Source organism: Mustela erminea, chromosome 20, assembly GCF_009829155.1.
Source record: "Mustela erminea isolate mMusErm1 chromosome 20, mMusErm1.Pri, whole genome shotgun sequence".
In the NCBI taxonomy this organism is placed as follows: Eukaryota; Metazoa; Chordata; class Mammalia; order Carnivora; family Mustelidae; genus Mustela; species Mustela erminea.
This window is the reverse complement of record NC_045633.1, coordinates 4,849,282-4,863,819: the sequence shown is the minus strand read 5'-3', so window position 1 is coordinate 4,863,819 and position 14,538 is coordinate 4,849,282. Positions and strand designations below refer to the sequence as shown.

Below are 14,538 nucleotides of genomic sequence, written 5' to 3'. Positions count from 1 at the left end.
AAGAATGATCATTTATGGTGTTGAAAAGATATGGGGTAAAGGATATCTTCATTTACTGATGTTGAGAATATAGATCGATACATACTTTTTGGAGGGGAATTTGGTTATGTGTATCAATAGGTTTTAAGATATTTGTATGCCTTGGGGTGCCTGGGTGGCTCAGTGGGTTAAAGCCTCTGTCTTCGTCTCAGGTCATGATCCCAGAACCCTGGGATCAAGCCCCACATCAGGCTCTCTGCTCTGCTCTGCTCTGCGGAGAGCCTGCTTCCTCCTCTCTCTCTGCCTGCCTCTCTGACTACTCATGATCTCTGTCTGTCAAATAAATAAATAATCTTAAAAAATATATATATTTGTATGACTTGACCCCAGAATTCCACCTCAGGGAATCTAGCCTAAGTAAATAATGAGATAAAGGCCTCCCAAAATATGTACAAATAGGTACCCTGAGGCATTAAAAACATATAAGCAACCTAAAAGTCTACCAATTTGCTCAATAATAATTGCTCAATAAACAAAGACCAGAAAAAAGGTACCAATCATAAAATGAAATACACGACTGTTTAAAACGCTGATATAAATTTATATTTCTGATACGGAAAAATATGTGTTTATACTGTTGGGTGTAGACAGCAAGTTACTGAATAGGGGTGGGCATGACACTATATTTTTCTAACATGTATGTGTGAGTATACATGAAATATATAAATACATCTGATACAATATACACAGAAGTCTGGGGAAATTCAGGTGAATATATCAAAATCTTAACATTACTTATCTCTGGGTAGAAGATTATGAAAGATTTTCTTTATTGTTTTCTAACTTTTCTACAATAAACTTGGGTCCTTTATATAAAAATGAGTTATAAAAGGAACTTACTGTCTTAATCCCACAAGGATAACCAGATACTCTACAACTATTCAAATGGCTGAAACAAGCCACTCAAAGGGAAATTTATAAAGATGGAAAAAAGGCTTGTAGTCCCCTTTTTACTCCTTTCTGCTGTTTTCCACACGTTTCCAAAGGATTCTGAGAAAACCTGCTGTAAGCGGCAATTGCGTTTCTCCGAGCAGAGAAAGACAAGACACCAGTCCTGGAAACCGTCTCAGTCAGGGGCACCAGAACATCCACAGAACTTCTACTGAGTGTCCATGAGATGCCAAGACACATCTCTGTTCTCTGCCACAACCCGAGAGGGAGGAACGAGAAAATTCTCAGATGCGGAGCGCACACCTAGGACACCCCGTTGATGGGGAGAAACTGCCGCGCCCGTGAAAACTCCCTGCGGTGGGCTCCGCGCACGGAAGTGCTGGGACCGTCATGCTGGGGTTTTCCCTCTCTTGAATGCTCCCTCCCTGAGGTGGGCTTTACCTGCACAGCCTTCTCCTTCAGGGTCATCAGCTGAGGCGGCCTGAAACCCCTGACGGCCCCCAGAAGCTCCACGTTCCGGATGAAGGTGGATTCCTCCATGCAGAGCAGGTCGGCGGGGGCCCAGCAGGCGTTGGCTTCCGCCAACTTCAGGATGTCACCAGAAGAAGGAGCCGTGACTCCATGGCAACCTCAAGAACGGGGAGGAACAGAGGGAAGAGAGCTTCAGGGAATGTTAGTCTTTATTTACTGAAATGAGTAATCTCCTTGTCTGGGTAGATTTACTCAGGACGGGCAGCACAGCACAGACACTGAGAGCAGGGACGCGGGGGAAGCTTGAATCCCACTTCCGGCACTTCTTGCTAATTACAAAATCACGGAAATGCCCAACTTTTGCGCGGCCACACGCATGCACATAGTAGGAGCTCTGCAGCACTACAGTGGGGCTCCAAATTGCCTGGAGGACAATGAGAGCTGGCGGTGAACAGTTCTGGTTTCAGATTCACATCCAAAGCTCTTTAACCCTTCTCTGCCTCAGTTCCCTCGTCAATAAAATGAGGATAGAATTATCTCATCAAATTTTTGGAAGGATTAAATGTATTATTATTATATATGAAGCACTTAGAATAATGCGAGGTATACAGTAAGCACTCAATACTTGCTAGCTATCTTCATTAGTTACATTACCAGCAGCTGCCACCTCAGGCTTTTATTTGCAACCCAAAGTTAAGGCTTCCAGAATTACAAGGAAAAAAAGAGTGTGGTAACGGTGGGATGCCTGAGTGGGTCAGTCTGTTAAACGTCTGCCTTTGGCTCGAGTCATGATCCTGGGGTCCTGGGATCGAGTCCCACATCCGTCGGGCTCCATGCTCAGCAGGGAGTCTGCTTCTCCCTCTCCCTCTGTTTCTCCATCCCGTGTGTGTGTGTGTGTGTGTGTGTGTGCGCGCGCGCATGCTCGGGCGTGCTCTCGCTCAAGTAAATAAATAAAATCTTCAAGTGTGGGAAGGAAGAATGATTTGGCATCGTGGGGGCTATGCCCTTCCCACTTTCTGGGAAAGAGGAGAAATGGGCCTGGCAACAGGAGAAACCCATCCATTTCAGTCTTTGACCGAGTTGAATCTCAACGTGGTTAAACCAGTTAACATCATCAACACACGAATGAGATATTTCTCCCTTGTTGCTCCACTGGGAGAGAACTCAAAGCTCCTCATCCAAAGAGCAATCCTGGCTCTCCTGTCTTAGCGGCGGTCCACCCCTGAGGTGCACAAAATCACCAGCACCCCCCAGCCAGACCACGCCCAAGCCCTGTGGCCACTCCCTCCTCACTGCCTCTCAGCGGCAACTCACTGGACTCCAGGAGGTGAAAGCGGACCAAACCCAGGTCGCCACATGTGGTCCTCAAGCATTTTTACCACAAAAGATACAACCCTACTCCACCCGACTTTCCAGTGAAAACGGGATCCAGTGAATTAGAATTAGAGAGGAACCAAATGGTTATACCGTGCGGCAGGAACTTGGCCTTTTCCTGCTGTGGGTCCCTGCCTGGAACATAGTAGGTGTTTAGCAAGTATTTGTTAAATGAATCCACACACACACACACACACACACAAATTAAAATGAAACCAACCAGTCATTCTGCTACGCCATTAATTACTACAAGCTCAGCAGTAACGAGTACCCAGAACCACGAAAGAAAACTCCAGGGATGCAGTCATGACAGAGCGTCCTCCCCAGAGTGTGATGGGTCTCCCATCTGCACACCCACACGCACAGAGCAGGACGCCTGCCATGTGACGAGTGCACCGCTGGGCTGTGAGGGCAGGAGGAGTGAGTGGCGATCATCGCCAGCTCTGGGTACCAATCCCAGAGCTGCATTGCTCACTCCATGACTTTGGCCAAGCCTCTTTCTCTCTCTCTACACCTCAGTTCCCCTTGTCAAGAAAATGGGAGCAAGCCCAGGACAGAGGTACACGGAGAGAGGACCACCCAAGATCAACATGAATCAGACTGTGACCCTTCTTTGCTTGGTGCTTCCGTGAAACCCCAACCAAAAGACAAAGACAAAGAAAGTCCTTCGGGCTTCCTTCATAAAGCCCTACAGGGCCCTGTCTCTCGCGCAGTCCAGCCACACTGTCTCTCACGCCCCGTTCCGTCCTGTTCCTGTTACACTTCCATTTGCCTGGAAGACTCCGACGCTGCATGTCCACACAGTCCGCCCCCGCGCTCCCTGGGGCTTTCCTGAAATGTCCCCTTCTCAGCGAAACCCACTTCCACAGTTCTTTTTGCAAATTATAATTCCCCACCCCCATACCCACTCACAGACCCTCTCCTTGCCTGGCTTTATTTTCCTTCTTGGCACTTACCATCCTACAAAAAAACTACATCTTTTACTGTGTGTGTGTGATTTACTGCTGGGTGCCCGCCTCCACGGCCCAGCCCCTTGTCCTCTGCGAGCACAGGGATTTTTGGTTTTGTCCACACGCTCAGTACTCCATAATTATTTTGGCAGGACAGAAAGCAAGCACTGGCTGCCAGCTATTAGTCTTATAATTATTATTGGGTCTGATTAACCTCGTCTCTGCCTGCTTGGCACAGGTCTGTGCTCAGTGGGTGCATGAAAGTCACAAAAACAGCGAACACCTCTGGAGCATTTCCTACGTTGCCCGGGCACTGTTGTGAACAGCCTGACAGGTTCCAGTCCACGAACCCTCGTGACAACCTAAGGAGGTAAGGACTCTCATTCTCTCCATCTTACGGAGAGAATGAACACCGAGGCACAGAGAGGTTAAAGGCCTTACCCAAAGTCCCACGGCCGGTAAGCAACAGATCCAGGCTTCACAGCCTGGCCCCAGCCCTGCAAAACACTGCCACTCAGCCATCTATACCCTTTAAGTCAATTCTTTTGAAATGTTTGCTGCCCCGTGTGATCCCCATTTAACTGACTGGCCTGGGTAAGGAGCCCAAGACGGTTTCCAAATTCCTTTACTACAGGGGTCATTCTATGGCTTGTGGCTTTCTGCCATGCTGCTGTTCTGCCCACTTTGCATGAAGTCCCCTGGACAAAGGAGCCCTCTGGATGTCAGGGACTCGGCCAAAGACCACCGCCCTGGCTCCGGCTGAGACACCCCGGAAACACTCACCGGGGCTGGGGGCCAAGCTGGGGCTCTTCTCCCTGCGGTTCCGAAGAGATTCAAAGACAGCCCGGAGGAATCCTTGCGGGGGCAAGGTCCCGGCTGTCTTGGACGCTGTCTGCTGAAGGATATCAGGAAACTGTGTGCAGGAAAGAAGAGGGAGGAGGAGGAACACATAATAATTAAAGGACATTAAACACAGATTTACACTGTGATACTACTTGGTCCCTCAGGGGTTGTGTTTCTGCTATAGCAGCTTCTTCTTTAAATTTATCCCCGAGCCCAACTAATTCGGTCTCCATAAAGAATCATCCAAAATAATTCTTAACCCCATTAGCAATCCAATAAACGTTCGATAGCTCAAGTACTTATTGTTTTTCACCCATCCGATTACCAAAAGTAAAAGAAAGTGATAACGCTTAAAAATAAGATGAAGCGATAAGGTTTAATGCTGAGCAAAATGCAGTAAATGCGTATGCTTGCTCTTCTGTGAGACGGTTAAATGGTGCAGAATTACCGGAGCAACCTGGTAAGATCTATTAGAAATGCAGGGGAGCCTACCCTGTTTTGGTCTGGCATTGTTTTTAAACTTTCACTAAACTTGGGGTCCCTGGGTGGCTCAGTGGGTTAAAGTCTCTGTCTTTGGCTCGGGTCATGATCTCAGGGCCCTGGGATGGAGCCCCGAATTGGGCTCTCTGCTCAGCGGGGAGCCTGCTTCCCTCCCCCCACCCCTCTCTGCCTGCCTCTCTGCCTACTTGTGATTTCTGTCTGTCAAATAAATAAAATCTTTCTTTTTTAATAACTTTTTTTAAAGATTTTATTTATTTATTTGACAGAGAGAAAGGCAGAGAGAGAGGAGAGAGGAGGAAGCAGGCTCCCTTTTGAGCAGAGAGCCCGATGTGGGGCTCGATCCCAGGACCCTGGGATCATGACCTGAGCCGAAGGCAGAGGCTTTAACCCACTGAGCCACCCAGGCGCCCCATAAATAAAATCTTAAAAAAAAATTTTTTTCACTAAACTTTACATGTATCCTAAAAAAGAAGAAAGAGAGGGGGCTCCCGGGTGGCTTGGGTGGGTGGACCGTCCAACTCTTGATTTTGGCTCAGGTCATGATCTTGTGGTTGTGGGGTCAGGCCCTGTGCTCAGTGGGCAGTCTGCTTGAGATTAATATTCTCTCTCTCTCTCTCTACCCCCCCACCCCCGCTCCTTCAGCCCCATCCCTCCTCATGCTCTCTTTCTCTCTCAAAAAATTAAATCTTTTTTTTTTTTTTAGAGAAAGAGAGGATGATCTCTAATTCCGAGTGGAGACTAGGAATGAGGGATCCTCCAGTTGCCCTGGAGAAGGTGCCATTTCCCATCTAGAACCGGTGTGATGTGTCAAGACCCAGGATATTACTGGCAGACCCACCATGGGTGCAGAGCATTTTCTAAACTCTCTCACACAGGATGGGTCACTGGGTCCCACTCTGTCCAAAGAGAAAAGCCCCTAGCTCCTTTTTCAATTCTAACCTTCAGAATCAGCATCCCACTCTAAACCCCAGTAGTTCCCCAACCCCGCGGCAGGTGACAATCACCTGGGAAATCTTCAGACACCCAAGCCTCACCCCGGAGATTCTAAGACCAATGGCCTGGGCTGGGGGCCATGTCAGTGTCCTTTTAGAATCTCTCCAGTGATTGTCACGTGCAGCTAAGGTCACAAGCAACTCACAAGAAGACATTGTTAACTCTTAAATAAAAACAAAATGCAGGGCCGCCTGGGTGGCTCAGTGGGTTAAAGCCTTTGGCTCAGGTCATGATCCCAGGGTCCTGGGATCAAGCCCCGCATCAGGCTCTCTGCTTAGCAGGGAGCCTATTTCCTCCTCTCTCTCTGCCTACTTGTGATCTCTGTCTGTCAAATAAATAAATAAATAAATAAAATATTTTTTTAAAAAAAATGAAAATGCATAGCAGAGTGAATGGTATTTTCCATTCTGTATTTTTAAATAATTCTATTTATTTATTTGACAGACAGATATCACAAGTAGGTGGAGAAGCAGGCTGAGGGAGGAGCAGGCTCCCCACTGAGCAGAGAGCCCGATGTGGGGCTTGATCCCAGGACCCTGAGATCATGACCCGAGCCGAAGGCAGAGGCTTTAACCCACTGAGTCACCTGGGCGCCCCCCATTCTGTGTTTTTTTAAGGAAAGAACATATATAAGCAGGAAGAGGATTTTTCTGAAAGGAGAGAGCAGAATCTGGGAAGAGTGACCCCCTCTGGCGAGACAGGCTGGGGACTCGGAAGTGGGAGGTAGAGGGGAGCACAGTCCATCATCCTTTAACTTCTGGTATAGTTGAAATTTCTTAACCAGGAGCATCTATTACTTGTCTTATGAAAGATGTCAGTCGTTGAAAAAAAGTAGAGAGACTAATACAACACAACACCGATGTACCCACAACCTAACTTAAGAAACAAAACATCACAAATATCACTGATAGGTCCCTCCCTCCCTCTGTGGTCTTACTTCCCCTGAAGTAACCAGCACCCTGAATTTGGCATTAACCACGCTCATGCATTTCTAAACCTGACTTACATCTAGAACTGCTTCTGCGTGCACTTAAAATTAGTAAGACTATTTCCATGGTGGAAAAAAAAAAAAAAAAACAACCAAAACTCACTACCATTATAGCATTTTCTTTTCTTTTCTTTTTAAGATTTTATTTATTTATTTGACAGAGAAATCACAAGTAGGCAGAGAGGCAGGCAGAGAGAGAGGAGGAAGCAGGCTCCCTGCTGAGCAGAGAGCCCGACGCGGGGCTCGATCCCAGGACCCTGAGATCATGACCTGAGCTGAAGGCGGAGGTTTTCACCCACTGAGCCCCCCAGGGGCCCCCCATTATAGCATTTTCATAGTGAAAAAAAATCTAAGATTTGTTTATTTATTTCATATCCCACCATACATAAGCTTTTGCAACTTACCTTTTTTAACCCTGCACTGTGTTTCTGAGATAACTATAAAAACTGAGATAAAACTTCAATTTCAAAAACCGATCTTCAGAAGATTAGATAAGTATATGATATACAAGCATCTGCTGCTGTGACTGTACGTCCGGACACCCCAGAAGACGATGCGGCCATGCCCGGACGCTGGAACGCACGCCGGGGGTGAACGTGCGTGACACGCGGTGTATTCTGGTTCCGCTGAGCACGTACGTAGGCCAACGTACACCTTGCGTACACACGTACAGGGATGAGAGTGTGGGCATGCGCCTTGCGGTCCCCCTGAATGTCATCCAGCAACCCCTTACTCCCTCCCGCCCTCCACTTCCGCAGGAAGGAGACTACTTCCGCTGCCCCCAAGGCTGAGCTTGGTCATGTGACTTGCTTTGGCCAATGGAAAATGGTAGCATGGTGTCTCCCGGCGGAGGCCTTAAAGAAAACTGCACTTGCACTTTGGAGCTCCCTCTTCGGGAGTTTCAGACCTTCATGGTGAGAAGAAGCAGCTCCAGGTAGCTTGAGCGCTACGCTGTCTAACCTTTGGAGAGTTGCTCCAAACAAAGTGTGTGCCCAAAGGCAATGCTCCATAAGGATTTGGTTTGGGATGAAATGTGACTGCACACGCTGGACATAGGTGTGCATGTGTTTATGGCAGTGCTGTGTGTAGGCGCGCAAACATGGCCTGCATGTGGGAAGCTTGTGGACAGCAGGGTTGTCGCTGGCCTACAGCATCTAGGCTGGGCACAGCTGCCCCGAAGGCCGTGTGAAAAGCCCAGAGTTGGTTTTGCTGCTGTCTTACTCTCTTTTCCCAAACCCTGGGCATCCTGGAGCAGAGCTGGAAACACCTGAGCCCTCTGAGGCAGGGAGGAAGGTTCCAGAAAGCAAACAGGCAGTAAACCCAGTGGTCAGTTACAACCGACCACACTTTCTCTGTCCCTTCAAATCCCTTCCACCTTCCAAGGATGGAACACAAGAGGTACCTTTGTGGCAACAGAGCTTAATTCGTCTTCTGAAAAAAGCATCAGAAAGGGTCCCAAGTCCTTTGCCGTCTCAGCCGTCCAGTTCTGGGGGAGTCTAGGAGGAGAGGATAAGCAGTCAACTGAAACACTGTGTTCTTGTCCCTGTCTCGCAGCATCCTTTTCTTGCAGGAACAAACCGACTTCATACCTGGACCAGTCCCACTTCCCCGACCTAGAGAACGGGCAGGAGACCCAGGCTAGCACGGGCAGGATGTCAAGTCATCCTTGGGAATTTTGTTGGAACCACTAGAGAAGCCCTCTTTCTCCTGGTGTCTCCAGCAGGAAAGGGAATATTGGAAGCCAGTCCCATTACCACGTGGAGAGAACAGAGGCCCCACCAAGGAGCACAGAGCTGGGAGGAACATACTCCCGACAACATCACTTGAGCCTCCGGATCTGGTCAGGCCTGAAGTATACCCTGGAGTCTTCCATGACGCTCTGTTTCTGATCTCAGTAAATTCCCACTTCTTTTTTAGCTTGAATTGTTGAATTTCTGTCACTTACATCACAGCCTGTCCTTCCTCTATTACTGTCCCCATTCCGCAGATGTAGAAATTAAAGTGTCTGGCCCCCGCCATTACTTGCCCCCCCCAACCCTGCCCAGAGCTCCCACGGACCCAGAGCTGACAGTACTTTGATTACTGTATTATTATTAGTGTTGTTGTTATTATTATTTCATAAGAATAAAGATGCCAGCTCCTTGCATTTGTAAAGTGCTGTCTATTCAAAATTCCTGCCCTTAAATATACCAAGATGTATTGGTGACAACCACGTGAGGTCTGCAGAGACACTACTATTGTTCTCACTTTATAAGGCATCTGAGGCCCAAAAAAAGGTAGGTCACATTTCTAGAATAAATGTAAGCGGCTAACCTTGTCCTTAGCTAGAGACTCGCTCTGTTTGGAAGGCGGGAGCAGCAGGGTTAAATGCCATTGGCAAGCCCTCTGGCCCCCCAACCCCTGGAGGCCAGGCTCCAGCCCCTCCTCACCCGCTTTGTTCCAGGAGCCTGAGCCTCACTGCAGCCTTCTGCTCGGGGCTGAGCTCTGGGCAGTCTCTGAGCACGTGCAGGGCTGTGGCCCAGGCTCGGGCGGAGACCCCGTGGTGGAGGACAGCAGCTGGCAAGTGGCAGAGCAGTTTCCCCACCATGTCTACCGCATACTCGTCAGCAATGGAGTTGTTCTGAAACCGACAAGAGGAGCTGATGGGAAGATCCAGCAAACTCAAGATCATGATCCCTCCATGACACATCCCGGTCCCCAACCTTGTGTTTCCAGGACCTAAATCACCCCCCTACCATGGACTAGAAAAGACAGCACGGGGTCTGATTTTACCCCAGGGAGGCAGGCCTCGGAAGGCTAGGAGGTCCCACCAGGGAGCTGGTGTGGGTAGAGTGTGCCACGTGGTAAACCCTCCATAAATGAGGACTGATGTCATCATTGGTGCCATTGCTCTGAGGATACCCCAGAGTTCAATAACCATGCTCATGAGACTACAGCAAGAATAAAAATAGCACCTCAAAATCTGTATGGGACTCAAAACCCTCTAAAACTCTTTCTCCAAATGACAAAAGTAGATAACATTTGAGTGTTTAATACATGCCAGGCCGTGTCCTAACAGCTTACAGGTCTTAATCTCATCTTCAAAGTAATTATAAGAGATAAGTACAAATACCACCCACTCTTTAAAGATAAAGTAACTGCTAGCCAGTGGCAAGCCTAGGTAGGATTCACACTCAGACAGTGTGCTCTTTGGGCCTTGGCACTGAACAATATATTACCTATTTCATGCCCTCAATAACTCTGTGCAATAACTCTTGCACCCATTTTAGGGATAAGAAGACCGAGGCTCAGGGAAGGGAATGACTTGCCAGAAGCCACATAACCAATCACTGCCAGAGGCCAGTGTTGATCAGTCTAGATCAAAGACTCTGTGTACCATAATCTCTCGAGTCCCCTGGAGCAGCTTCCCATCATTCAAGCCCAGGATGACAGTTCTCAGAACCAATGACCAACATCATCCCACCCAGGGTCCCAGGGCCAGATTTAAGACCCACAAGTCAGACTTGGAGCCATCACCCCAAGCTTGAGATCCCAGCCAGATCCCCTGAGGGCTCCCTGGGATGGCCACAGACCCTCAGGGAGGAAGGGACACCAGGAGTGTCACCCAGGAAGAGTTTCCTTACCAGGCACTGCTGTACCTTCCCAAGGACTGAATTCTTTTTGTGGGAATCTAAAACCAAGGAGTCCAGCTGACTCTTCCCCAGGCTGATGAGAAAGGGCACACACTGGGAAGCTGGGACAGAAGCCAGGTAGTGAGCCCTGGAAAGAGACGGGAAGAATGACAGGAGGAAAACAGTGGCTGCTCTGCATTTGCCCCTGAAATCAGCCTTCACATGCCCAAGAGCTTATCCCTCTGGGGAGAAGGGCTGTTCTTTAAATGTTTGTTCTCCCCAGTGATGCTATGGCTCCTCCTAGGAGGGAGCAAGCCTCCTACCCATCACTACCCTCTTCTGTGGGCAGGAAAACAGACTGCCACCCTGCCAATCTTCAGTGGGTGGGGAAATGGACTTCCCATCATGCCCCTCCTCTGTGGGAGAGGAAACAGATACCCCCACCATGCCCCTCCTCTATGGGCAAGAAACAGACTTCCCATCATGCCTCTCTTCTACCCCCCAGGAACACTGATCAGAGAATGGGGTCTCCATAAACATATGTTGACTGACGGACTGGTTGAGGGGAGATGAAGAGAAAGAAAAAGAAGAAGAAGTAAGAGATAAAGAAGACAGAGAATAAAATAGAAAGGAAAAAAAAAGACAAGGAGAGAACAGGAAAAAGTAAGAGAAATGATACCTGATTCTGGCATCTCCAGTCCAGAACCACCCACCCCAAAACTTTTGACCATGTATTCTTAAGAGAGGCAATATGGCCCCATGAGGGGGAAAAAACTGGTTCAGGTAGAGAGAGGGAACAAATAAAAAAAAAAATCTTAGATATTACAATGATTTGTGACTCTCTAAAGCTCAACCCTATTCAACAAAATCTTATTCCTGGTAAATTCTCTTATTCAGGAGAAATTAAATTGTTCCCTTTAGGGAGGCAATAATGAAACAAAGATTGAGAAAGACTGCTCTAGACCCACATGGCCTACTCATCACGACCACTAGACTGTTCCAAAACCAAATTCTGCATGTTTTCCCTCCTCTACGCCATCCCAAGTGTCTCTTTTCCTCTCTCCCCAAATCTGTCATTGCTACCAGCTTAATATTAAATCTACTGTTGCCTCTCCATTCATAGTAGTGCTATCTTATTTATCTCTTCATTCGTTCAGCAAATATCTACTGCATGCCAGGCATGGTACTGGGCTCCAGCTACAACCACAAACACTGCATGATGGGTGGGTCCCTCTTCTCGGGATGCTTCATTCTAGTAGGTTAAAGACAACAGAAACCAGTGAATAAAACAGGCCATTTCAGCCAGTGATAAGGGTAAGGAAGAAAACAAAAGGGCTCTGCAATGGAGAATGATTGGGAGCCTGTTCTAAGACACAGGTCTTAGAACACCATGCCAAGGTCCAGGCTCTAGCAATAAGCTTCCATGTCTCCCTCCTTCTGGCCAGGCCCCCTGTATTCTGTCTGCTATGGGACAGAGACAACAATCTCTCTGAAACATAAGTCTCAGGATCTGTGCCTGGAATACACGTGAAACACCTTATGGTGTCGCACAACCCTTCCCGATTTGACTGTCCCTCTCTGGCATTCTGTCTCCCGGCTACTCTGCAGACACACACCATGCGCTCCCCAGAGTGCTTCGCTTCCCTTGCCCACTCACTGCTGGACCAAACATCCCTTGTGCCCCTGCCTGAGGTGCCCGTCTTGAATTCTGAACCCCCTGCTCATTCTCTGAGCTCCAGGTTAGCCTCCTCTGACTCTCCAGTCTGAAAGAGATAGTCCCCTTCTGTGCCCTGTACCCATCATTCTTTCCCATGGTAAGAGCACCTGGCTTTCTTGGAGAATCACCATCTTCACATGAAGTCTTGTGTTTTGGGGTGGACCCCCACTTCATTCTTGGCTCCAAGGGTAAAATACCAAACTAAGCCAGCCAGAGTTATCCATACTCCGTGACCCCAGTCAAACCCACAACACACTGAGAAGGATGGGAAGAAAAAGTCTTTTAACCAGGGAGATAGGACCTTGAATCTGCCAGAGACTACCATAGAGAAAGAAGTTGCCTGGCACAGAAGCCTACAAAGGAAAGCGGGGCCAAAAAGACACATGGCTGACCACTGAGCCCCTGGATCAAGCCATGCCTGCATGCCTGAACTCTATCCCAGGACCTTCCAGTTACCTGAACCAAAATTGCCTTTTCTTGCCTAAGCCAGTTTGAGTTAAGGCTCTATCACCTTCAACCAAATACCAACATGACATTGTAATTGGTTTTGTATTTGTATATTCCCCCTCCCAGAGACTATAAGCTCTTAGAGGGGAAAAGCAAATTATCTTTGAGAACTAGTATAGAGTACACATTTGGTGAATATTTTCTTAATAAATGAAGACAATTAACAGCAAGAGAAGGAAGAGGGAAATAAAGACAAAGAGACTATCCAGACTGTGCTTGAAAAGCAGGGCTCCCCCTCCCACGCCTAGAAGCCCACCTATGCCAGGAGAAATCCACACGACTCACATCAGCCCTGATCACCCTGAGCCTGGGCACAGCTGTGAGGTCAGCCCAGATGGGACCTGCTTCACCAGCACTCACTCAGGCTTGCATTGCTTTGGCTTTGGTTTTTAAATAACAGGAGGGGTAAAAAGCAAGAGATTCTGTCTGACATATCTACATGGGGCTCAGAATTTAAATCCTGGTTCACAAGGGCTTAATTCTGGAAGGCACTCTGTCTCTGGCTCCTCACAAAAACCCCAGGGGGTGAGAAGGCTTGGATGACTCTCCCCGATCTCATTGTTGGGCCAGAGAGGGGAGCCAACGTTCACTTACGGGAGCACAGCCAGGAGGAAAGGTGGCATAGAGGACCTGGAGACCTCCCAGTATTTCCACGCCAAACAATTCACCTGAAAGATTAAAGCAGTTCTAGGAATTTAGTCCAATGATCATAAGAGCAAACACAGACTGTGCTTTCTCCGGACCAGGCACTGTTCTAAGGGCCCTATATATGTTTACTTATTATTTAATAGAACACCCTATGGTAGAGGTACCACTACTGTGCCCAGCTTAGGGATGAGGACACTGAGATGATCACAAGGTGAGCACAAAAATTTAAGTCTGAGAATGCTCACCTTGTTTTGTTTATTACTGCAAGAAAGTGCGATGTTAAATTAATTAAACAAGGAGGCCATCAGACCAAAGTGGCCCTAATGACATGGTGCCCTATGTGAGCACACCAAAACCCAAGTCCATAAGCACCTCAAGGTTATGATATCAAAATAGCGACAACAACCAATCAAGAACCAATGAGGCTTTAAGCTATCGCCAAATAATTTCTTTCTCTGCATCTGCACTTTCTCTATATAATATTCTTTTCCCTTTGCCAGAGCACTCCAAACCACTTGATTTTTGCTCAGAAAAACTCTTAAAATTTTTAATATACCTCTGTTTATCTTTTGCAGAGATATAAGTTCACTGTCCCTTCGTTTGAGATTGGTGAGGTCAGTTATGGTATATCCATACAACCGAGTGCTATGTAACTGTTTTGTTTCAAAAGGTAGATTTATGGGCGCCTGGGTGACTCAGTGGGTTAAAGCCTCTGCCTTCAGCTCAGGTCATGATCCCAGGGTCCTGGGATCGAAGCCCGCATAGGGCTCTCTGCTCAGCGGGGAGCCTGCTTCCCTTCCTCTCTCTCTGCCTGCCTCTCTGCCTACTTGTGATCTCTGTCTGTCAAATAAATAAATAATCTTAAAAAAAAAAAAAGGTAGATTTATATCTGTCAACATGGAATGATGGCCATGACCTATTTTATTTTATTTTATTTTATTTTTTATTTATTTGACCACAAGTAGGCAGAGAGAGAGAGGAGAAGCAGGCTCCCTGCCGAGCAGA

At 47.7% G+C, this 14,538-nt stretch overlaps 1 protein-coding gene across 1 annotated transcript in view; it reads right to left on the bottom strand.

Annotated features, from left to right (window-relative positions):
* The window catches only part of OTOA (otoancorin), a 72,078-nt gene that overhangs the window by 16,194 nt on the left and 41,346 nt on the right, over nt 1-14,538 (bottom strand). Inside the window, exons 18-23 of the mRNA XM_032328560.1 lie at nt 13,480-13,553; nt 10,674-10,809; nt 9,480-9,670; nt 8,453-8,546; nt 4,509-4,638; nt 1,372-1,559 (exon numbers count right to left, since the gene is read on the bottom strand). Coding sequence (XP_032184451.1) covers nt 1,372-1,559; nt 4,509-4,638; nt 8,453-8,546; nt 9,480-9,670; nt 10,674-10,809; nt 13,480-13,553 — 813 coding nt within the window. The remainder of the gene's footprint in view (nt 1-1,371; nt 1,560-4,508; nt 4,639-8,452; nt 8,547-9,479; nt 9,671-10,673; nt 10,810-13,479; nt 13,554-14,538) is intronic.